Genomic DNA, 26,383 nt, shown 5'->3' on the forward strand with positions numbered 1-26,383 from the left:
TGTAGTGCTTGGAAACCTGAATTTTATCTTATTAACTTTGTCCTTATTGTAAAACTTATTTTGTAGATATAAAATGATAAAAAGTTGTGGCTATTTAAATAATCCTAAATTTTAGTCTCGAGGAATTGTTCTTTCCTCACTTTTGCATATAAAACACATAAAATATGTAGAAATGCAGAAAATATATGTAGCATAATGATATGCAGCATACAATGTCAGAAAATTTACTGCTTTTAAAAAACTCAACAATTAAAAAAGTAGTCAACAGGTCAAATGGAAAACTCTTGGTATTCTATAGACATTTTTATTTTTGTGTCCAAATTTGGGCAGCATTGGCCAATTGCTTAAGTAGTAAATAATAGAAAAACTATATTGTTTTTAGTTAAAATAAAGCATTCCTAAGTTTTTTCTGCTTTGGAGAAAGTTGTTGGATAATATAAGTAATTAAATTGATGGTAGCTGGTTTAGAATAGAATTAACCTATTTGTTTTGATGGTGTTTAAACTTTAGCTGAGACACATTGAAAACAAATTGGAAGTAGCCCCTACAAGTACAGCTGTGTTTGATTCTGTCATGGATACCAAGAAATCTTCTGCAAGTGCTACCAGAAAAATTAGTAGAAAAGGTATGTAGGAGGTGACTTCCAAAGATATAAATATATTAAATATGAATTTTTGGCGTTTTGGTTTAATTTCTCCATATAGTCCCATGTATTTCCTTGTTCTTTTGTCAGAGACTAGGTGCTTCATCAGCATTTAGTTCTTTTCCTTTGGTACTGAGTAGTTACGAAGCAGCCTCATGTTCAGTGACTGTAGATGACGTTTTCTCCATCTTTTGATCGGGGACTTAGCACTACAGCATCACCTTTGGCAGTGAGTTTTCATTTGTTAGTGAGAATTTGATTTTGAGCCTTTAGGGTTATATATGTCCTTTTTAAAAAAGAAAAATTACAGGTATTTTAGTTTGAAATTTAGTTGACTTAAGACTTTTGTTTTTTTGGTTGGGATTTCTGATCAAAATTAGAATATTTATCTTACAAATACTATCATAAATTGACACTGTCAATATTTTCTTTGGTTACCTTTTATATATTTAATTTTGTGGTTGCATAATTAGTGGAATAAACCTGCAGATTAACTGAAACTATGATTCTTTTTTATAATCTGTGAGTCTTGGGTTTTAGCTGATGCATCTTTTTTGAAGTGAGAGCCTTTGACAAAAGGAATTTTTTATTTAGAATTTCACTTGGTGTTGTTTGCTTAGAATGCAGTCTTTCTCTATAGATTGAGTTACTGTAATAATAGAACCTGAATTTTTTTTTAATCTACTTGTATGGTATTCAGCTTGAGAGTGCAGAAACAATAAGATACCTAAGTTATTTTCTTAAATGCTAGCCACGTTCAGAGACAGTTGTATTTTATATCATATGTTTTCATAGATTTCCTTTTTCTTCAGATGGTAGATACCTGGATGATTCTTGGGTTAATGCTCCAGCCTCCAAATTTTCTAAATCACGAAAAGAGAAATCTCGTAGTCCTCTCAGAGCTACCACCCTGGAGAGTAATGTAAAAAAAATTAATCGTGTGGAGTTTCGTGACCCTTTGGTTTCTTACAGGTTAGTGTGGGTTTCTTTTTTTTTTTAAATTATCTATAGAGTTAACCTATAGTATTTGTACTAATATTATAGTTTATTTTCTCAGTTTTTCATCACACTCTGAATCTAGTAGTATTACCTTTTCCATTTTCCAAAAAGGTAAAGCAAAATCTTTTATGAAATGCTAACTTTCTGTTCTTTTACAGATTGAATATTTGGGGAGAAGTAGTAATATTTACTCCAGACCACTCCATTGTAATATGCTTCCTGCACACAAATTATTCGGTTTCTGGAAGTATGGCTTTCTTCTCCCTTATATCTCAGATTGGATGTTCTACACAGTGGTCTTCACATAGTTTAGTTTTCTTCTCTTTTTTGAGTTGGAGGGGGCTAGCATTAATCAGTTACCTAAAATTTCTTTCTTCTGAGAATGTGAGTTGGTTTATTGTTTGTGTTGCCAGTGGTTCCTTTTAACAATTTAGTTAGATGTTCAAGATTGATGAATGAATTTTAATATATGAATAGTATAAAATGCTTTGCATTTTTGTTAGCTAATTTAGGATATTTACCAGATAAGATTAAAGAGTTTTGTATTTGAGGGACGTTTTAACTACTGATAGAAATATGTTCTTGCTGTTAGGATAGCAAATAGTATTAAGTAATAGACACTGAAACTTATAGTTTGTTGTTTCATTTATAATCATTTTTTAGTATTTTAAAGTATCAATCAGTAAAGTAAGGAGTTTTTAATGATGGTGCTTGGAAATACTTAGTTTTTATATTTGCTCTTGTTCAGTTGCTAAGTCATGTCTGACTCTTTGTGACTTTATCAACTGCATCATGCCAGGCTTCCCTGTCCTTCACTATCTCCCCAAGTTTGCTCAACCTCATGTCCATTGATTCAGTCATGCCTTCCAACAATCTCATCCTCTGTTGCCCCATTCTCCTCTTGCCCTCAATTTTTCCCAGCATCAGGATCTTTTCCAATGAGTTGGTTCTTCACATCAGGTGGCATTCAGCATCAGTCCTTCCAATGAATATTTAGGGTTGATTTCCTTTAGAATTGACTGGTTTGATCTCCTTGTTGTCCAAGGGACTCTCAAAAGAGTCTCTAGCACCACAGTTCAAAAGCATCAGTTCTTCAGTGCTCAACCTTCTTTATGGTCCAACTCTCACATCTTATATTTGAGATAAAAAATTTGGATGATGAAGGTGAATTATGCTTCCCCAGTGGCTCAGCGGTAAAGAATCTGCCTGTAATGCAGGAGCTGCGAGTGATGTGGGTTCGTTCCCTAGGTCGGGAGGATCCCCTGGAGGAGGGCATGGCAACTCACTCCAGTATTTTTGCCTGGGGAATCCCGTGGACAGAGGAGCCAGGTGGGCTACAGTCCATAGGGTCACAAAGAATTGGACACAAGCAACTTAGCACACAAGCATGCAGAAGTAAATTATGGGTTTGATTTTCAGTGTGTTCCATTTGATGCAATTTTGAAATATCTAGGTGAAAATATTCAGTAGGCAGTTGGATGTTTGGGTAGGAATGTGTGTGGAAAAGTCAGTGCTACGAATATAAATATGGGAGTTGTCAGTAGCATTGAAGTGATAAAAGTGAAAAAAATAAATAGAGAAAAGGCCAGGGACTTAATCTGGGTACAAGTGCATAGTTTAGAAAAAGGAGAAAGGGAAAATTTAAAAGAATAATGAGATGCCTAGAAACATAATCACTATCAGAATTGAAACTAAATTACTATTTCTATTCTAATATTCTTTCTGCAAATAATACTACCTCACATTTAAAATTGTGTAAATTATGTGTATTTTAAGAAAAGAAACAAATATCCATAGGATAGCTGTGAATAGAACACCCTCCACCTGGCCAGCTCCATTCATCATCTAAAACTCAGCTTTTATCACCTTCTGTATGAAACACTGCTGTATCTGTTTCTACCCCATTTCATTCCCTAGCTTATTCAACCCTTCCTCTGTGCTTCCCAGGTGGCACTAGTGGTAAAGAACCTGCTTCCTAATGCAGGGGACAGAAGAGACTCAGGTTCGATCCCTGGGTCAGGAAGATCCCCTGGAGGAGGGCATGGCAACCCACTTCAGTATTCTTGCCTGGAGAATCCTATGGACAGAGGAGCCTGGCAGGCTGTAGTCCATAGGGTCATAAGGAGTCGGACAAGACTGAAGCGACTTAGTACCACCTGTGCTTCCTCTGTTGGAGCATTTTCATGCTGCATTATATTTTGATTAAATGTGTACCCATTACATTACTTTATGTAAAACTACAAATCTGTCTCATTCCCAAATCATCTTAATGCTTGTTATTTAACTAAGTATTCTATAGATATTTTTTCCAGCATTTTATTACGACAATTTTCATATTTATAGAAAAGTTGAAAGAATTGCATAGTGAACATCCTTATTCATAGTAGATATTTAATGAGTGAGTGAGTGAAAGAATGTGTGAAATTACTTTTTTTTTTTTAAAGTTCATTTATTTTGGTCTATCTAATTTGGCTCTGCTGGGTCTTAGTTGTGGCGTGCTGAGATCTTTAGTTGCAGCATGTGGGATCTAGTTCCCTGAACCTGGCCTCCTTCATTGGGAGTGCAGAGTATTAGCCATTGGACTACAAGGGCAGTCTCTACTTTACTTTTTTTAGTTAATTTTCTTTCCCTTACGATTAAGACATGTAGGTAACCTACCATTTTATATTTTATTTTATTCTCTGTTGTTTAGTCACTAAGTTGTATCTGACTTTTTGCGATCCCATGGACTGTAGCTTGCTAGGCTTCTCTGTGGGATTTCCCAGGCAGGAATAGTGGAGTAGGTTGCCATTTCCTTCTCCAAGGCATCTTCCCGACCCAGGCATAGAACCACATCTCCTGCATTGGCAGGTGGGTTCTTTACCGCTGAGCCACCAGGGATTCCTGTTTTATTCTCTGCATGTGCTGATTTTAGACCTTAATCATTTAAACAGTGAGTTGTTGCAGTCTGGTTGAGATAGTGAAAATAATTGAATTTAGTCTTGATCTCTAGTGAAAGCTGCAGAACTCAGTTCTCAGCCCCCGTCTTATTTAATAATCAGCCTCTTAGAAGAGGGTCTAATGTTTTTTGAGTCATGGACCCCAGTGAGAATCTGATAAAAGCTATAGACTGTCTCTTTAGAGAAATGCACACACTTGTGTACTCATGATAGCTGCAAAATTAACCATATTTTGCTGTAATAGAGTCATGACTTTAATAATTTTTGTGATATTTAGAGTTTTATGCCTAAACTGAAAGATTTAGGTCAGTATATACAATGGCACCATTAAAGTGAACCACACATATGTAATTTAAATATTTTTAGTAGTCATATGCACACACCCAAAGATGTTTTATGGTCTTTATTTTTTAATTTTTAAAAATCTGGTATGTAATTTACATTACAGCACATCTCAGTTTGGATTAAGCACATTCTAGTGCTCAATTGCCACATGTGGCAAATGTCTACTCTTTCGGAACTTGGGGGTCCAGATGATTGTTATGTCTGTTCCTATAATTTTGTTGGGTAGCTTTTCATGTCTTCTTCCTACTGCTGAGGCTTGTCTTCATTAATCTCCCTTTTAATAACTGCTTCTGTTTCTAAAATATAACTTACTAGAATGATACGTAAGATCAAAATAGTTTCTGAAGGAATACTTTTGCTAGTGTTTTTGTGAGTAGAGAATATGGACTTTGTGATGCATGCTTTGGCTGTGTCCAGTCTTCTTTGCCTACTCTGGAATTTCTAGACATGCTTTACATAACTTGAAGCTGCCAAAAAAGTTGTCTGTAGTTCAGAGAGATTTAACTTTACTAACCACGTTTATCTGGAGGTGAATGTTTATTGTACTTCCACTTTATTTCTACTCCCAATCTGTTAATTTCGTACACTATTTAGAAGTTATATATGTGAAATGCCAGAATTTGAGAACTTTTCCCCCTAGTTCTTAAGATTTTATGGAGAAGTAAAATGTACATTTTGGTAGTAAGTGTCAAGTGAATATCCAAAGTCAGATTGTATTTCTGCTTTCTGGGGTTCTTAAGGAAATCTCTGCATGCATCTTTTGCATAGTTTTATAATATGCACATTATGATTTAGATGATTTGCCATAATCTAACCTTTGATACCCAGGAGGCATTGAGCACTGAATTATTTCTAACCTACTAGAGTGTCTAAGTTTTGGGGTCTCTAATGTTTAGAGTTCTCCACTCAGTTTGTATGACTGGTTTTTGTATTCTTTATTTAAAGCTTATTATTTTTTAATCATAGGGAAGTCCATGGCACACCATCCAGTATAAGCCCCAGCCATTTAGAGTCAAAGCACGTATATTGTGTGGATGTTAATGAAGAGAAGCCTGAGAGTGGGAACCGGTTGATGTGCAGTCAAGAAGATCGGAATATACTTTGTTGTGATTTTGAGAGCTCCCAATCATCTGCCGTTGATGATACAGTTGTTAGGTTTTTAAATGATCGACCAACAATTGATGCATTGCAAAATTCTGAATGTTTGATTAAGGTGGCAGCTGCCATGAGAAGTGATGAAGAAAAACCTAATAGAACAAAAGGAAATGAGAACACTTTGAAGTCTTCTGTGTGTACCATGGGCCATAATATTGATTCAAAAGTGTTACGGTTAACTGACTCTTCTCCGTCTTCTACTAGTACTTGTAATTCCCAAAGATTAGATATCCTAAAGCGACGACAACATGATGTCAAACTGGAAAAACTCAAGGAGCGGATTAGAAAACAGTGGGAACACTCAGAAGAAACAAATGGCCAGGGCCAGAACCTGGGTCATATTGACCATCCGGTAATGGTTGTTAATGTTGATAGCTCAGTGACAGCGAAAGTCAGGAAAGTGGCAACAGCTCCACCTGCTCCAACATATAAAGGTTTGTAATCAGTGTTTACATCTTCTCTTTTCCTGCCTCCTTGTCTCCTTGTTTCCCTAGGGTGTATTGGAGTAGAGAGGATCATTTAGAACAGGGGGTGATTCTCAAATCAAGTGCATAAAAAAATTAATTCAAAGTGCATGCTAAAAATGCAGACTTAGATCCTTCAAGAGGTTCTTTTAGTTTGAGACTTCCCATATGAACCTTTAATAAGTTGTACAAAAGAGAAAATAAAAATTAGTATAAATTTTAAAATAAAATATATATAAATAAAATATAAAAATAAGTATAAAATTTCAGAGAACTGAAAGAATATTGCTCTTACTCTGTCATTGTATTTCTGTTGTTATTAGAAATTCTTTTAAAAGCAATGTTTGAAAAATACTTCAATCACTGCTAGTAAATATTTGGTTACAGAATATCTTGGCACTGACATTTTGATCCTCTTTTGTTAACCTTAGAATTTTGACAGGGGTTTTCTCCATGTTTAAGAAAACAATAAATCAGATTTCCATTGAGAAGATGCTTTTCAGAGAGAATTTCTGCTTTCAGCCTAACTCAAGTTTTTATATATGGTGGTTTTGCATATTTATGTCCCTGAAATTATTTTCACAGGGTCAGGGTCATCCATGTAAAATTTTGATTCATTGATGAGGTTAGACTTTGGTCTTAAAGTTCCTACCATTCTGGCCTTTCTTTTGCAGATATTTTTTCAAGTTCAGTATTTATAAATGTATGACAATCAAAATATAATCAAGATTGGTTTATTCTATTAATTTTAACAGAACAAACTTAACTATCTATAGTTTGAACAGTTTATCAGTTTTTTTGTGATATGTTTTGCTAGTAATATTCATTATGAATTAAAGATAGATAAGTAGCATTTAATTCTAGATAATTTATGATAAAATTGTGGGTAGTTCCCTTAATAAAATTCTTTCTTATCCTTCTAGTTGTTTGTGTGCCATGTAGAAATTGTCCACATTGCTGACAGAGCAATTAGCAAATGATGGGGTCAGAAGTTCTGGCTGGTTGTAAGATAGTGATTATACAAAACTTTGGCTATATTTATATCAGACCCATTAAATGCAGATTGTACCTTTAAGCTTTGTTCATTCTAGAAGTCAAAGTCTGCGGTTTCAAAAGTTCTTCCACTAAGGCAGAGTTAAGATGGTTGATTTGAATCTGTGTTCTATTTAATAATTTGTAAAAATCTAAAAATTAAGAAAGAAAGCAACCTTAAAGAATCAGAGTGAAAATCTTAGGTATGACTTTGAGTTGTGACTAGATTTTGTATATTCCTTTTATTACTAGTTTTAATACTTTAGTTTCCATATTAAAATATATTATGAATGTAACTTTCATGAGGTTAACTAATGAAATATAGTATTCATTTCAGAAATCATAACAGAATATGGTTTCCAGTGGCATCCTGAGCAGTGGATTTATCTTTTCCACCAGTGAAGAACTGTTTTTCTGCTAACTTTTTGTTAGTGTAAATTAAAAGTATCTTAATATACTGTATTCTAAAGTGACATTTTAATTTCATTTGTTTAAATACTTAGTAAATTCACTTGATTTGCAGTTGAAAAGACGAAAAAGACATACATTGAAAAGCTGTATCATTCTTGTGCTCCAGTCACCTGGTCCCCTTTCTGGAGGTTACTTGTGTTAACAATTTATGTACCATTCCAGAGATAATATTCTCTTACACAAATGAAAGAGAGAGAGAAAAGAGAGAGAGGAGGAGATTTTTCTTTGTCTTTTTATATAGTTGTTAGTATATGAAACCCATTCTAAACACATTACATTTATGTGTGTATATGTTTAAAATTTGAAGTAGTGAACACAGTGGTTCTTTCATTGTTTTATACTTAGTGGTTTACATATCTTTTTCTTTCTGGTTTAAATGCCCAAGAAGATTAAGCCTTCATTGATCATCTTATTTTATTTCAAACCTTAGTACAGTGTCTTGGACACAAATGCACAGTAAATATTTTATTCTATTCAATAAATTCAATTAGTAAGAAAAGTGTACACAAAGAGAATGGAAATAAAAACTGGGGAACAGAAAGAGAAACTGATGTAGATACTGAAAGCTGCTTAAAGTTGACTTATAAGTAAAGATGCAAATATAAAGAAAGGCTCCCATAAAGATAAATGTTTCCTGAAGGGAAGAGAAGAGAAAAGTGATAAGGTTGAATGTAGAGAGATGGAACGAGGGTAAGAAATGTTGGGAGGAAGATAGGTTTACATGGAATTGCCACACTTTCTTGTTATAAACTGTAGTTTGCAATAGACTAAACACTTTATAAACTTTTTGTTTATATAGCTATAAGCATAGTTGTATGTGTCCTGTGGTACAAATTTCAGGTGAAATTAAGCTTATGCTGTTGTCTTAAGAGCTGAATAGAGTACTTCTTATTAGACATGTAATTATTTTACCAGTAACATTTTATCTAGCACTTTTAAAGTGCTTTTACCAATTTTTGACTCCACTAAATTGATTTAATTTTTACAAAATATTTAATGGCAATTCTTTGGTAAGTTGAGCCCATTTGAAAATACAGATCTTTTTACTATTCTGGTTATCATCCATATTCATTACTTCATCTTTTTTTGCAAAGTAACATTTTAAGTTTAGTATATTTCTTAAGGAATAGTGATAAATTTGAAGTAGGAAACCAGAATGATAATTTCTAGGAAATAGCACATGTGTAATGTTTGTTAAGAAATAGAACAAGTATGTTTTAAGCAACTGTTTTCCACACTTTGGTTGTCTGATTTTGCCTGTGTAGACAGAAGCTTGTCCATTTGTTCAGCCATAGGCAAAATCAGAAAAGTGTGATTATTGTTGTTTCTCCTCAGACTTGAAAAGGTAGTTTCTTTCTCGGATATCCATAATTTATGATTGACATTCTTTTATCATTTAATTTGGTGCTTCTCCATTTCTAGTCTTTTTGAACAAATGTATATTGCTTTGTCTAACTGAAGCTTACTTTTCCAAACAGCACTTGTTAACACATTATGTGGTAGCTAATGATGCATTCCTCTTTTAAAAGCTTATAAAGCTGTTCAACGTTTAATTATTAGGGATGCACAAATTAAAACCACAATGAGATACCATTTTATACCTATGAGGGTGACTATAATAAAAAAGACAATAACAAGTGAGGATATGGAGAAATTGCTGATAAAAATGTAAAATGGTGCAGCTTCTTTAGAAAACATTTTGATAGTTCCTCAACAAGTTCAGCGTAAGAGTTACCATATGACCCAGCAATTCCACTCCTAGATATACTGCTGCTGCTGCTGCTAAGTCGCTTCAGTCGTGTCCGACTCTGTGCGACCCCATAGACAGCAGCCCACCAGGCTCCCCCGTCCCTGGGATTCTCCAGGCAAGAACACTGGAGTGGGTTGCCATTTCCTTCTCCAATGCATGAAAGTGAAAAGTGAAAAGTGAAAGTGAAGTCGCTCAGTTGTGTCTGACTCTTCGCGACCCCACGGGCTGCAGCCTACCAGGCTCCTCTGTCCATGGGATTTTTAGGCAAAAGTACTGGAGTGGGGTGCCATTGCCTTCTCCGCCTAGATATACTACCCAAGGGAATTGAAAAAGGTATATTTACACACATCCTTGTGCATATATGTTTATAACGACATTATTCATAATAGCCAAGAAGTAGAAAACAGCCCAGATGTTCATCAACTGGTAAATGGATAAGCAAACATTGATATATCTGTACAATGGAGTATCATTCAACAATAAAAGCTAAGTGAAAAGCCAGACACAAAAGGCCACACATTGTAGGATTCTATTTATATGGAAATGTCCATAATAGGCAAATCTGTAAAGATAGAAAATAGTTGAGTATTTGGCAGGGAATAGAGGGAGTAGTGTGGGGAGCAACTGCTAATGGTTACAGGGTTACTTTTCAGGGTGATGAAATGCTCTAGAATTAGATGGTGGTGATAGTTGTGTAACTATCTGAATATCCTAAAAAGCAGGGAGTTGTACACTTTAAAAGAGTGAATTTTATAGTATATTAATTTATTTCACTTAAAGTTAATAATATAACAAAACTTTGAATGCAGTATTGATAAGGATGTTTTGTATTGTTGGTTATATATTAGGCTTCAATCCTTCAGAGACCAAGATTCGAACACCTGATGGGAAAGTGTGGCAGGAGGCTGAGTTTCAAAACATGAGTAGAGAACTGTATCGTGACTTAGCACTTCACTTTGCAGGTGAGAGTAGAGTGTTCCTAGGTTTTCAGTGTTTTATCATGCATACTACCTAAGCTGCAATGCTGAAACATAAAATTGTCACCAAACTAAAGTTATTTCCCATTTCTAAATGCATGGTATACTTAAGTGGTGATATTGTCAGTCACAAGACTCTTAGCTTCTAGGCTTTGCTCCAGGGTTAAATTAGCATATATAGCTGAAAAGACAGAAACTAGGCTATTTTTAAACTAAGGGACGTTCTGAGTGGGCTTGTCTGATTTGAAGGAAACATAGGAGTCTAGTTGAAGTTTAGTAGCCCTCTGAGATCTTTGAAATGGTCAGTAATTTGGTGGGCAGCAGATAAGATACTGTGAGGGCAAAAAGCAGGAAGAAAAATGAACATTATCAGAAGGGAATAATGTGTGTTAGAGGATTGAAAATAGAGGAACTTATGGAAGACTCGAAGAGGAAAATAGGAAGATCATACATATAATATTACTATATTGAAACCTTGTATGATTTGGGGCAAGATGCTGCCCAACATTTAGTCTCCTAAATGTTTTACAGTTGAGGAAGTGTAAGGTCAAGGAGTAATTTTCCCATGGTTGCATAGAGCAGTTAAGAATTGAAGCCAAGGTTTAAAACCAACTCAGTCTGACTCTGAAACCTGAAAATTTTCTGGTAAGCCCTAGTAGAGACTCTGCTAATAAATATTATGGCATTCACAGTCCAGTCCAATTTTCCTACTATTATTTTTGAAACAATATCTTCAGAAATTTTTTCTCATATAAAAAGGAAATATAATGTAATAGTTAAGAGCGAGATTTTGGAATTAGTTTACAAGGATTCAAATTCTGGCTCTGCCACTTAATTAGTTTTTCATACTATCTGTGTTACATAAACTCTCTTCCTTGGTTTTCTCATTTGTAAAATGGGAATGGTAATATGCTTCATAGAACAGTATCAGTAGACTAGTGGAATGATGTATGCCAAAGAACTCTTAAAGAGGTCTGCCTATTATAGTCTGCCTTCTCTTTTGTTTCGGTGGGTCAACTCTCCCACTGCTTCTGTCTTAAACAAAACCCATCTACTTCTGTATTAAATTCCAGTTGCTCTAGTGTATTTAAGGACATTACTACAGCCCTGTTTTCTCTTTTCCATTATCAAGTTTTCCCTCTCTATGAGGTCATGCCCATCAACATAGTGTTTGATAACATGCTGTTATCTGGGCCATCATAAAAGAACCCCTCTTTTGGCCCTACTCTGCTTTATTTCTCTCCTTTTATTTACAGTGAAGCTTCAGAAAGTTGCTTTATCTTCATAGTCTCCAATTTTTCTCCTCCATTTTACTCTTGAATCCTTTCTGTTAGGTTTTTGCTCCTACTTCTCTGTGGACTGCTGTTACCAAGGTCATCAGTGACTTCCACATCGCTAAATCCAGTGTGTAATTCTCATTTGTTATCCTGCTTGATCTCTTAGAAACATTCAGTTCAGTTCAGTCGCTCAGTCATGTCCAACTCTGCGACCCCATGGACTGCAGCATGCCAGGCTTTCTCAGAGCTTGCTCAAACTCACGTCCATCAAGTTGGTGATGCCATCCAACCATCTCATCCTGTGTCGTCCCCTTCTCCTGCCTTCAATCTTTCCCAGCATCAGGGTCTTTTCAAATGAATCAGTTCTTTGGATCAGGTGGCCAAAGTATTGGAGTTTCAGCATCAGCATCAGTCCTTCCAATGAATATTCAGGATGATTTCTTTTAGGATGGACTGGTTGGATCTCCTTGTAGTCCAAGGGACTGTCAAGAGTCTTCTCCAACACCACAGTTCAGAAACATCAATTTTTCGGCACTCAGCTTTCTTTATGGTCCAACTCTCACATCCATAGATGACTACTGGAAAAACCATAGCTTTGACTAGACGGACCTTTGTAGGTAAAGTAATGTCTCTGCTTTTTAATATGCAGTCTAGGTTGGTCATAGCTTTCCTTCCAAGGAGCCAGTGTCTTTAAATTTCATGGCTGCTGTCACCATCTGCAGTGATTTTAGAGCCCCCAAAATAAAGTCTCTCTCAGAAATGTTGGATATCACTAATCACTTCATCTTTGAAATTCTTCACTTGGAATCTTATCTATGATACCATAAGTGTTTAGTTTTCCTCCCAAGTTTATCTGCTCTTTTTTGTTCTTTTTTTTCCCTAATCAACTATCTGATCTCTGAATATTGGCATGTCCTGGTCCCTGTGCTTGGATCTGTGTTTCTCATTGTTTTTCTTTTTTCGTTTTTCTTTTCTCTTCCATCCCTTTCTTTTCCCTTTGCTGCTGCTGCTGCTGCTAAGTCGCTTCAGTCGTGTCCGACTCTGTGCGACCCCATAGACGGCAGCCCACCAGGCTCCCCGGTCCCTGGGATTCTCCAGGCAAGAACACTGGAGTGGGTTGCCATTTCCTTCTCCAATGCATGAAGGTGAAAAGTGAAAGTGAAGTCGCTCAGTCCTGTCCGACTCTGAGCGACCCCATGAACTGCAGCCTACCAGGCTCCTCCTGTCCATGGGATTTTCCAGGCAAGAGTACTGGAGTGGGGTGCCATCGCCTTCTCCGTCTTTTTCCTTTATTGTTTTTTAAATTTTTTGTTTATCCATACACAAACTAGGCAAGCTCATAGAGTTTCAGTACTTTAAATATTCTCTGCTGATGATTCCCACATTTATGTCTCTGACCAGACTTCTCTGAATTCAGATTCATATCCAGCTGCTAACTCTGCACCTCCCCCTGGATGTATAATAAATTTCTTAAGCTTAATATATCCAAAAATGGAGCTAGCTAACTAAATGAGGTCATGGTACACCCCTTAAACTTATTCCTCTGGTAGTCTCTCCATCTTACTGGAGAGTAAATCTTGTCCTTCTGATTATTCAGGTCCCAAATCCTTGGTCATCCTTGACCCCTCTGTTTCTCTCATACCTTATATCTAAATTGTCTGAAATACCTCTAAAATATAATCACCTTCACCTACCACCTAGGTTCAAGCCATCCACTGTCAGTCTCCTGGCTGGATTACTGCAGTAGCCTTCTAACTGGTTACCCTGCTTCTGCTCTTCTTCTAATGAATCTGTTCTCATCATAGCTATCAGAGTAAGCTTATTAAAATAACATTTAGGTCATGTCACTCCTTTGCTCAATTTCTCATCCTATTCTTGAGTAAAACCTGAAGTTCTCACAATGACCTGTAAAGCCCTATGTAATCTGGCCCTCAGTCATGTCTTTTGACCCTAACTCTTATTGCTTTTCTCTTTCTTCACTTCATTCACATTGATTTCCTTGCTATTTCTTAGACACTAAGTATGCTCGTGCCTCAGGGCCTCTGAATCACACTTAACTTCTTTGCTCAGAATGCAGAGCTCTATATATGTTTAAAGTACATTTATCCAGATCTGTGGTTGAGATTAATTTTCAAGTTTATGTGTATAGTCAGTTTATTTCTGCAGATTGGAATTTAAAAATTAGTGAGCATAGTTTATATGTGAAATACTTTGACATATTTCACTAGCCTAATCATCAGATCAGATCAGATCAGATCAGTCACGTCCGACTCTTTGCGACCCGATGAATCGCAGCACGCCAGGCCTCCCTGTCCATCACCAACTCCCAGAGTTCACCCAAACTCACGTCCATCGAGTCATTGATGCCATCCAGCCATCTCATCCTCTGTCATCCCCTTCTCCTCCTGCCCCCAATCTCTCCCAGCATCAGAGTCTTTTCCAGTGAGTCAACTCTTCGCATGAGGTGGCCAAAGTACTGGAGTTTCAGCTTTAGCATCATTCCTTCCAAAGAAATCCCAGGGCTGATCTCCTTCAGAATGGACTGGTTGGATCTCCTTGCAGTCCAAGGGACTCTCAAGAGTCTTCTCCAACACCACAGTTCAAAAGCATCAATTCTTTGGTGCTCAGCCTTCTTCACAGTCCAACTCTCACATCCATAAAAGGGCCTAATTTAGGAATATTGAGTATTTTATACAGTTTTATTCTAGAAGTTCATGATATTTCAGTTAAGTGGGAATTTTTAAATGAAATAGGAATCTATGAAAGTGCTTGCTTCTGAGATTCTGTAAATGCTATAATCTAGCTTGGAAAGCATTATTGTAGCTTCTTTCAGTTTGTGAAAACCAGGTGAGTGTCTCAAGGGTTTCCTGAAAAAAAAAAAAATAAACCCACAAAGAATTGAGACTTAACAGTAGAGTAATTGTGATCTCTAGACCTTTCTGTAAGAGGACTTGACATTGCAGCTTTTGAGTCAAAGAAATAGTGAAGGTTTCTCTCTCCCTTCCTGAACCATGTATTCTATATAGCTTTCTCATACTGGGGGGAGGATGAGTGGGTCAATACCATTTATTATAATATTTGCTATAAATGTTTCTGTTTTTCAGATGATAGCTCTATGAAAGAAAAACCAGCTGAAAAAAGTAGAGAGAAGAAAGTGGTCAAGCCAGTACGAAAAGTCCAAAAGGTAGCACAGTTATCAAGTTCAGAATGTAAAACAGGTTGGTTTTCTCAATATTAGGCCCATCTTAAAATTACATATTAGTGAAATGGCATCTATTCAGAAATAAATGTTCTTATTATTTGACACATACAAAAATTCAGTATATTTTATATATCATTTTATGTGTGTTTTCTTGAGGTTAATTGACATATTTAGAATATGTAGTCTGAAAAGTCTTCATATATGTATATACTCATGAAATATGTTCACCATGATACTGAACAGTGCCCCCCCCATTTTTTTCTGTCATTATTTTTTAATAGAAATTAACCAGATTAAAGGTAATGATTTTTATATAGTGAACTTTTATACACAGAGGGATGGCTTATGCCTGTAGCTAAGTCTCTTTCCTTATTCTAATGAGTGAATAAATATTACACAAGAAAATCCGGCAGTTTGTGGTAGTAATGGACTGGACGCAGAATAAATCAAGATGAAGGGAAAGAGAATTCCCTGGCTTTATAGTGATTACCATTTTAGGCTTAATCTATATTGCCTGAATTGATACGCTGGTTCTGTCATGTCTAACTTTATTCCTTTGGTAATTGAGTTAATTTTGGTGTCCTTTGGTTTCCCTGTTTGTAAATGGGAAACCACTAGTTACTTTTCTCATAGGTTGTTGTGAGAACTAAAATAGTTAATACAGTATAGTACCTGACACATTGTAAACACTCACTTGTTAGGTGTAATTTCTCTACTACTAATTATTATTTCTAGCTATATTGAAAATGGCTGTTTAGTGTGTCATATTTAAGTCATTGAGTAATTTGGGTCAAGGGAGTGGAGAAAGTTGGAAACTTGTCACTTTCAGTTTGGAGACAATTCACACATTCATTATGCAAATATATTTGCTTTATTTAAGGCACTGGGATATTCTAAGCTTAGGCAATATAGTGGTAAGCAAGATGCACATAGCTCCTTCCCTCCTGGAACTTAGAATCTTGTCAGGAAAAAAGTAGATATGTATTATAATAAAGTGTAATGAATATTGAATAAAGTGAAAGTTAAAGTGTTAGTCACTCCGTCGTGTCTGACTCTTTGCCAGCCCATGGACTGTAGCCCACCAGACTCCTCTGTCCATGGGATTCTTCAGGCAAGAATTACTGGAGTGGGTTGCCATTCCCTTCTCCAGGGGGTTCTTCCTGACCCAGGGATTGAACCCAAGTCTCCCACATTAGAGGCAGATTCTTCACTGTCTGAGACCACAGGGAAGCCCCCAAATAATTGAATAGGGAACATACAAAGTCCTATAAAAACATGAAAATAGAGTGATGGGGCACTGGTTTCTGACGAAGTGTTTGTTTTTCTGATCATAGACTAATCAGTTCAGTTCAGTTGCTCAGTCATGTCCAACTCTTTGTGACCCCATGGACTGAAGCATGCCAGGCCTCCCTGTCCATCACCAACTCCTGGAGTTAACTCAAACTCATGTTCATTGATTGGGTGATGCCATCCAACCATCTCATCCTCTGTTGACCCCTTCTCCTCTCACCGTCAATCTTTCCCAGCATCAGGATCTTTTCAAATGAGTCACCTTTTCACATCAGGTGGCCAAAGGATTGGAGTTTCAGCTTCAACATCAATCCTTCCAATGAATATTCAGGGCTGGTTTCCTTTAGGATGGACTGGTTGGATCTCCTTGCAGTCCAAAGGACTCTAAAGAGTCTTCTCCAACACCACAGTTCAGAAACATGAATTTTTCGGCGCTCAGCTTTCTTTATGGTCCAACTCTCACATCCATACATGACTACTGGAAAAACCATAGCCTTGACTAGATGGACCTTTTTTGGTAAAGTAATGTCTCTGCTTTTTAATGTGCTGTCTAGGTTGGTCATAACTTTCCTTCCAAGGAGTAAGCGTCTTTTATTTCATGGCTGCAGTCACCATCTGCAGTGATTTTGGAGCCCAAAAAAATAAAGTCTGCCACTAGTTCCATTTTTCCCTATCTATTTGCCAGGAAGTAATGGGACTGGATGCCATGATCTTGTTTTTCTGATCATAGACTAATCAAAAGAGTGCCAAATAACTTACTTTGTGACGTCCATTGTTAATTGTAGATGCCATACAAGAAAGACCCTGGCTATATTCCAATAAAAAAATAAAATTTTATAGGAACAGGAATTACCTGGGTGTAAACTAAACTAATTCTTACATTAAAAAAATGTAAGAGTGTTTTTCATGTGATATTGTTGTGAGGGGCATAGTTTGAAAGGAAACACTGGGACCACTGTAACTTGTAAATACTGATCTTGGATTGTATTTATCCAGTTTTGTGGTGGGCTAATTCTGCCATGTGTATACTGTGGCAGTGACTGCTACAGAGAGTCATTTAATTGAGTTAAAGCTATTTTAAGAGTTTATCTATAGTAAAAGTTCTTTTTCTACCAATGACTGCATGGGACTATTCCAGAAAGCCAGAATTTAGAAATAACCACCCAGCATATTTGGAAGCCAACATTAATAACCACCCAGCATATTCATGATTGCTTGCTCTTGATTCAGAAAATTAAGCTGAAATTGAAGAGAAACCTGTTCTCCCATTTTGCTTAAGCACATGAAGTATCTTATAAATAGATTGAACAGTAGACTTAAAACCATTTAAATATTTTAGATAAACTTTTTAAGGTTAATAGCAAGGTGCAAAAGCTTTTATAAAGTAAATAGTACACATTTATAATTCATGTTTTTTAATGATAGATGTTTTCATTAAAACTACTTTCATTTAAACTTTTAAATGGTACTCTAAATATTTTTAAAAATTATAGATGCAAAGTAGTATCACAGAAAGCTTGGAAAATAGAAAAAAACAGATAAAAACCACTGCTCTTACTTAAACAAAGGACTAGTAGTTTTGTGTATTTTCTTAATTTTAAAATCAGTAGTAGATTACTGTAGTCATTGTATTATAAGATTTTATCTTTTTCTCTTAGCATCTTAGGACACGAATATTTCTGCTATTTCTTATAGAAATTGTAATTGGAAATGGCCACACAGTACTCCTAATAGAAACATAGTTTATCTACTATTCAATATTTAGGTTACTTCTGATATTATAAAAATAATACAGTGAACATTGTCATTTATTTTTTTTCTTTCTGTTGGATACATTTCTATTACTTCGATTATTTGATCAAGGGAAATATGACCCCTTTGACATGTAATACTATTTTTTAAAAGGAAACTGTATCCATTGATATTTCAACAAGCATAGTAAAAATGATTTTTACTGTAATTTTACCAGCTTTGGCTAGAATGTAAAAGTATTTTTTCTAATTTAATTAGGTTTAAAGTATTACTTCATTATTTTCATTTCTATTACATTTTTATATTGCTTTGTATTTAAATACTTTTGCATATTTATTGCAGATTTTTTAAAATGGTTTCTATTTTATAAATGGTCTTTCATGGTATTTTTTGTTTTTTAAGTCACTGTTTTGAAATAATGGTCTAATTTTATTTTTTTTTACTGTCTCAAGCTAATAAATGAAAATTTTTTCTCTTGGTAAACAGCTGTATTTATTGGAATATACTTTTATTTTTATGAACTTCTATAATGGCAGTTTAAAGCATTGATGATATTTGCTTTTTGAGTGTCATTGTTTTATGCATTAAAAAGTAATGTGTAGTAATGTGTTATATGTCTGTAAAATCCAATGTTAAATTCTCTGTAATAACCATCCCCTTCAAAGGTAGTAGTCACTGTTAACTCTTTGTTACATGTTTCCTTAAGGTTTTTTTCTATGCTTTGCTTAAGTCATTTGCTCATTCAGCAGACATACATTTTACTGTGTCAGGTACTGTGCTAATTTTGGTAAAACCAAACACTTATAGTTAAGACATATTTTTATTCTGTGCCAAAATTGTTGAATTTGGTGCCCTGGTTAAAGTTTCATAATTCATTAATATTTGGTACTTAACTTTCAAAGCATTTTACACTTAGTATTTGAGGTGTGTGGGTAAATAAAAATTTAAACAGACTCCATTAATTGATTTGGGGGGACTTGAGTTTAAAAATAAAATTAGATTGTAAATATTTTGACTTTGGCATAAGATAAGCAAAAGATTAATTACAAGTACTTGTATGGTTAAGTAAGAAGTACTTCTTACAGCTAAAATTTAAGTTTTATATATATATATATATATCTTTTCTTTTTTAGGTAGCAGTCATCTGATTAGTACATCGTCTTGGCGAGATGGACAAAAATTAGTAAAGAAAATTCTTGGTCCTGCACCTAGAATAGAGCAAAAAGAGCGAAGAGCAGCATCAAGTGACAGAAGTGGAAGAGAAAGAACTACTAAATCTGGTGAGCAGTTACGTTAGTTAAACTACTTAATCATTTAAATTGTTGAGCAAAGTGATTAAAAGTTGATTGTGTAAGTACTTTGAGAGATGAAAATATTCCTTTAAGAATACTCTTTAAAATTTTGCTTTTTAATTGTGAATGTAGCTTAAAAAAGAAGAAATGTTCTGTTGGGCTTGGCTATGGGTAATTTCCATATATAGATGTTATGTTGATCCTTATTAAGAATTTTGTTTGTGTTATAGTAATTATATTTATCTGTCATTATGAATAAATAGCAAGGCATCATATAATCAAATCCTATTAGACCATTAGGGACCTTTAGAGGATTAAGTCCAATCTGTCTTATCTCCATAGATACAAGCAGAAGTAGATACAAGCACAAGGTTGGATTTGTTTGTTTGTTTGACAGATTAGGAAACAGGCCCTGAGAGAGAAGTGAGTTTTCTCAAGGATATACAGTCAGTGGGTGACAAAATTTGATCTAGATCCAGCACTCTTTAGTTTGACACTCAAGTCCATTCTCCTTTTAAAATGTCATGAGTGCCATTTGAAATAACTAGTTACTTTTTCATGAACACTAATTTTAGAAAATGAAATATAAATACCTACAAGCCAGTTTTCCTTTTCAGTTGAAAAAAAATTGCCTCAATTTGAGCTTCTGAAATGGATTCCGTAAGAAATGCTATTTGATAGAGAGAAGAACACATATTTTGTATTTGCTCTTTTTATCTGACTTATAAATAAACTCATACCATTGTCAGTCTAAGACTAAGCCACATCAGCAAACATTTAGTTGATAAAATGATTGTTTTTCTATATATTGAATTTTTTCCTGTTATTCATTGGAGAGTTGTGGCAGCCTGACATCAGTTTTTTAACAACTGATTGAGGGTTTGGGGAGAGAGATAAATAGTAACATTAAATATGCATATGGGAGAGAACTGTATCTCTCTATTAATAGTTGATATCGATAATTATTAATAGTTAGATATTCACATAAATAGCAAGATTGTCCTTATTTCAGAAATATTAAAAGATGCACTAAAAAAATGCTGTGGAAGTACAGTTTCTATGGAGTATCAGAATTGTTCTCTGTTTTTCTTTTCTTATGTTCTTTATAAGACTTTTTAAGATATTTGAGTTAAAGTGAAATTTCCTAATTTTCTCCTTAATGCAGTAAATCTTAGAAATGAATATAGAATTTTCATACTTTGCAGGGGGCCATATTGGAAGAGCAGAGTCGGATCCTAGATTGGATGTTTCACATAGACATCGTCCACAAAACTCAGAACGTTCAAGAAGTAGAGCTCGGTCAGAAAATAATGTAAAGAAATTAGTTCCATCTCTTCCAGATAATAAACAGGAGGAAAATGCTGCCTTAAATAAGGACTTTTTACCTGTTGAAATTCGTGGAATTCTTGATGACCTCCAGTTGGATTCAGCAGCTCAGACTGCAAGACAAGAGACAGGAGAGTTACAGAATCAGAAGTCATCAGCATCCATACAAGCTCCTAGAAGTCATAGCCCAATAAAAAGAAAACCTGACAAAATAACAGCTAATGAAGATCCCCCTGTTATTTCTAAAAAGCGTCACTATGATACAGATGAGGTACGACAGTACATTGTTAGACAGCAGGAAGAAAGGAAGAGGAAACAGAATGAGGAGAAGAAGGCCCAAAAGGAGGCCACTGAGCAGAAGAACAAACGATTACAGGAGCTCTACCGGAAACAGAAAGAAGCCTTTACTAAAGTGAAAAATGTGCCTCCTTCTGAGCCATCAGCAACTAGGCGACTGCAAGAAACTTACTCCAAATTGCTTCTAGAAAAGTCATTGCTTGAAGAGCCAACTCATCAACATATTATGCAGGAAACACAGGTAATGGTACTGACAAAATTAGAAAGGGAGGTAATTCATGGTTAGGAAAAACTTGCTTGCTGTAATATTTAAAAATTACTCACCATTCCTAATATTCAGACATATGTTCAGACAGTATTGATAATAATGATGGCCTTTCATGAAGTTTATTCTATATGCAGAGTAATTTTATAAATACAATTGAAAACAAGTGCTCAGTTAGTTTCCTAGAGTGATTGTTGATCTGTCTCATTTCTGGTTAGTTATATTCTTGCCTAGTTTTTGTTGTATTACTGAGCAAAGTTAGACTGTGTTAATAATGAAAAACCTAGTTTTGTTATCTGTGCTGAAATGAGAGAATATTCTATTATAGTATGCTAATTTTATGAGTATTGATTTTGTTTTTAAGGATAATAAAAATAACATCTGAGTCTATGCTGTGTGCCACTTACCATTTTAAAAGCTTTACAGGTTTAAGTTTCAGTAAACACAACTCTGAGAAGGGGAAGTACTGCTAGCATTTCCACTGATTAGGTGAAAAAGAGAATTAGAAAGAGTATTATTTCCTCCAAAGTACACAGTGAATTAATTGTAGGTGCCCTTGTTGGATTTCAGGTGTAATTTTTGCTGTTAACCGTAATGGTTGGTTTTAAGACAAACTAATTTAAATTGGTTTTATTTGAGAGGAAAACAGCTCCGGCATTTCATGATCTTTGTAAAGCTGAAGTGACTTAATATTTGTCTTATGTATAAATGTGTCTTTATTATGGGAGTCAGATAAAAATACCCTTTTTTTTACAGACCAGACCAGGGTATCAGCCATCTGGAGAATCTGACAAAGAGAACAAAGTGCAAGAACGTCCCCCAAGCGCATCTTCCAGTAGTGACATGTCTCTGTCAGAACCTCCACAGCCTCTTGCCAGGTATAAAGGGGAGAATGACAGATGCTTAAGGTTCTTTCTTTCTGTGATTTTTACTATAGTGGTCTATGCCCAGTGAATTTTGTTCATTGACCTTCTGTGAGAACAAGAGGTTTATCTAGAAATTGGTTAATATCTTCTAATGGACACTTAAGCATGGTTATACATCTGTACTTGGTGCATGCCCTATTTTGCTGTTTAGTTTCTTCCCTGTTCTTTAATATTTGGTGTAAATAGCAGTTCCTCTTGGGGATCACCTTCAGTTGGAAGTACTCTTGCTTTCTCTGACCTCAACCCATGAAAAAAGTTTGTTGGATAAGTGAATCACAGTGGAATTAATATTTTTAAGTATTTGTGTTAAATATTTTTGAAAAGGTGTTTCTTTATTTATTATTACTCAAAATTTCTTCATATAACTCCTGCATCAACATATCTTACCTCTCAAAAGCTGTATTTGGATACACATATGAACAAATGAACAAGGACTAAGAGGGGATTTGATTTGAATTCAGATTGGTGACTGAGGGCTATTTTACCTTAAATTAAGAAAAAGGTTTTTTTTTCCCCCTTGGGCTGTATTGTTTGCAGTAAACAAACAAACCTATTTGTCCATGAAAGTTAAGGTGATCTTCAGACTGCATGATTATAAATTATGCTTTGAAATAATCATTTTTGGAAGAGAAAGATTTTAAAATTCTCTTTTGGGAATGCACAAATAAAAATCAAGTCACTGGTTTGGGGTTAATGTACATAAGACCCTCTCACCCCTTGCTGACCCCCATGACCACCCTCCACCAAGAGAGTAATAAGTTTGATAAAAATAGCTAACATTTATTGTTTGTTACATTTCGGACACTGATCTAAGTACTTTGCATTTAACCCTTGTAAATTCTTTGAGTTCTCTCAGTTGTTGTTGTTCAGTTGCTACGTTGTGTCCAACTCTTTGTGACCCTGTGGACTATAGCATGCCAGGCTTCCCTGTCTTTCACTATCTCCTGGAGTTTGCTCAGACTCAGGTGCATTGAGTCTCTTGGTTTCTTTGTGCTTAAAAGCACAGCATTTCTTTTCCTTTCCCTTCTTGTTCCACCATTCTGCATTGAAAGTGAAGGTTGCTCAGTTATATCTGACTCTTGTGACCCCATGGACTATACAGTCCATGGAATTCTCCAGGCCAGAATACTGGAGTGGGTAGCTGTTCCCTTCTCCAGGGGATCTTCCCAACCCAGGGATGGAACCCACATCTCCAACATGGCAGGCAGATTCTTTACCAGCTGAGCCACCAGAAAAGCATACCCTATTGAACTTTTATTATAAGTGAAGTTGCTCAGTCATGTCCAACTCTGTGACCCTGTGGGCTGTAGCCTGCCAGGCTTCTCCATCCATGGGATTTTCCAGGCAAGAATACTGGAGTGGATTACCATGTCCTTCTCCAGAGGATCTTCCTGACCCAGGGATTGAACCCTGGTCTCCGCATTGCAGGCAGACTCTACTGTCTGAGCCACCAGGGAATTTCATTGAACTTTATATATTTTCGTATTAGTACTTAATGGCATCGTGTTTAGCTGTTTATTAGTCTGTCACCCCTGTTAATTCTTTTGAAACTGAAGGATTAGGTCTTAATTGATCAAGTTTATTTCCTTTTTTGTGTATGGCTGTTCTTCTACCGTTAAAATTAGCATTCTAAACACTTGAATATAAAGATCACAGATTTTTACTCAGCAGTACCTTTTTATTTGTAACTTGCTTTGTATTTCCATTACTGCCATTACTAGTTTAGTTTGGGCACTAATAACTTCACACTTGCATACGTAATAGTCTATATTCTGTGGCATAGAATCCATTCACTAGTCTTCCTTTACTCCGCTTTCATAGCAGTCCTTTAATATGAAAGACTGCTACAACATAACCTTCAACCAAACTGTGCATGACATGCTTTTCATTTCCTTTCCCTGGTTACTCTCTTCCAGATGGTTTTTTTTTTTTAACTTAATTGGTAGGACTTCATATTTATTTATATTTGATTGGTCTGAGGTTGCAGCCTGTCTAAATACCTTTGAGTCATAATTTGATTATATGTTGGGTTAACCATGCCTCCTAGCTTTCTGTCATCTACAGATTTGATAAGCACACCTTCATGTCATCATCCAAAAATAATGGACAAGGCCAAGGACGAAACCTCATTTTTTTTTCTCCCCTAAAGATCTTCTTAATGGTTAACACTAGCCTTTAATCTTTGTGTATGGTATTCCTTAATATACAGGGAGGTATCCATAGTCTGGAAACATAAGTGAATTATATAATGTCATCTAGGACATCTTTGTTCTGTTTCTAGCCTCTGTGGATGGACTATCAGTTATTTCTGAGAACTAGTTTGTATTCATCTCATTTCTTTAGAATGCACAATGTTAAAACCTAACTGTTTGATACTTACTAAATATACATTGATTAGAGTAATATTATGCCTATAATCTTAAGCATTTCTCTTTTATGAAACATTATTTTTAAAGGGAAAGGTAGAGCCAATGTTGTGAAAAATTTTGTCCATAGAGTTTTAAGGGTTATAAGGCCTTCTCTTTAAGTTTTAAAAATATGACTTAGTTTAAAAAAAATGTCATAGTGAAGAAAGCTGTTTATAAAACAATATGTATGATAAAATCTCATTTTTGTGAAAGTAACACCACCAAACACAACATACATGTAGAAAAGGGTTTGGAAAGATATAATTCTAAGTGAACTAGTGATAGCCTTTCTCTCATCGGTTAGCTATGAGTGATCTTTATCCTTTTCATCCTTTGTTGTTGTTGTCCTCATCTTTTTTTTTTTTTTGCAGTGGCTACACATTATTCTTATAATCAGCAAATGCAAAACTTTAAAAAAGAAAAGGATGGCTTAATTATGAGGTCCTGTGTTAACATATTGTAACTTTCATTTCCAGAAAGGACCTGATGGATCCTTCATGGATGCAGCCTGACAGACTAAGTCCACGACTCCACCATCCTCAACCACAGCCTCTTGTTGGGACAGCTGGAAGTTTACTTTCCCATCTCTTGAATCTAGAGCATGTAGGAATTTTGCATAAGGATTTAGAATCCATTTTACCAACGAGGAAGAATCATAATATGGCTTCGGGGCCGTTAACTTTTACACCTCAACCATATCTGACCTCACCAACTGCTCATCCAGATGCCTTGTTAAAATCTAGTGCTAGCCAATATAAAAGTAAACTGGATCGTATTGAAGCCTTGAAAGCAACAGCTGCTTCTTTATCCAGCAGGATTGAAAGTGAAGCCAGAAAATTAGCTGGGGCTAGCATTAACTATGGGTCAGTATGGAACACTGAGTGTGATGTGCAGCGAACACCACAAGAAGATGGACATTGGACCAAGGCTATAAGTCCACCTGTGAAAGAGGATGCAGAAGATGTTTTCTCTGCTCGAATTCAAAAGATGCTGGGAACCTGTGTATCTCATGCAACTTTTGATGATGATCTTCCTGGTGTAGGCAACCTCAGTGAATTTAAAAAGCTTCCTGAGATGATAAGACCTCATAGTGCCATATCAAACCTCAGAATGAGATCTCCTGGACCCAAACCAGAAGGGCTGCTAGCGCAGTTGTGTAAGAGGCAGACCGACTCTTCTGGCTCTGATATGCAAGTTTGTTCTCAAGACAAAGCCAAGATGTCTCTTGGTTCCAGCATAGATTCCGTCAGTGAAGGGCCTCTTCTTAGTGAGGGCAGTCTCTCTGAAGAAGAAGGACATCGAGATGAACAATCCCCTTTGAAGTTAACAGAGATCTTGAAAGAAAAGGAATTTTGTGCTGGAGAAAGAAATGCTTATGAACCCATCAAAGAGTTTCAGAAGGAAGCTGAAAAATTCTTACCACTCTTTGGGCCTATAGGTGGTACACAAACCAAAGGACCATGGGAAGAATTGGCAAAGGGAAGTCCACATAGTGTCATTAATATTTTTACAAAATCATATAAGTTATATGGAAAAGGTGAGAAAAATAGTAACCCTTGTAATATTTGTATGT

The 26,383-nt window shown here is 35.6% G+C and overlaps 1 protein-coding gene across 3 annotated transcripts in view; it reads left to right on the forward strand.

Annotated features, from left to right (window-relative positions):
- CEP350 (centrosomal protein 350) overlaps window positions 1–26,383 on the forward strand; it is a 162,694-nt gene that overhangs the window by 32,880 nt on the left and 103,431 nt on the right. For all 3 annotated transcript variants that reach the window (XM_059875815.1, XM_010813497.4, XM_059875816.1), the window contains exons 4-12: window positions 511–625; window positions 1,456–1,615; window positions 5,893–6,515; window positions 10,647–10,760; window positions 15,157–15,270; window positions 19,430–19,576; window positions 20,794–21,452; window positions 22,233–22,354; window positions 25,287–26,347. In XM_059875815.1, coding sequence (XP_059731798.1) covers window positions 511–625; window positions 1,456–1,615; window positions 5,893–6,515; window positions 10,647–10,760; window positions 15,157–15,270; window positions 19,430–19,576; window positions 20,794–21,452; window positions 22,233–22,354; window positions 25,287–26,347 — 3,115 coding nt within the window. The remainder of the gene's footprint in view (window positions 1–510; window positions 626–1,455; window positions 1,616–5,892; window positions 6,516–10,646; window positions 10,761–15,156; window positions 15,271–19,429; window positions 19,577–20,793; window positions 21,453–22,232; window positions 22,355–25,286; window positions 26,348–26,383) is intronic.

The sequence above is a fragment of the Bos taurus genome, chromosome 16, assembly GCF_002263795.3.
Source record: "Bos taurus isolate L1 Dominette 01449 registration number 42190680 breed Hereford chromosome 16, ARS-UCD2.0, whole genome shotgun sequence".
NCBI lineage: Eukaryota > Metazoa > Chordata > Mammalia > Artiodactyla > Bovidae > Bos > Bos taurus.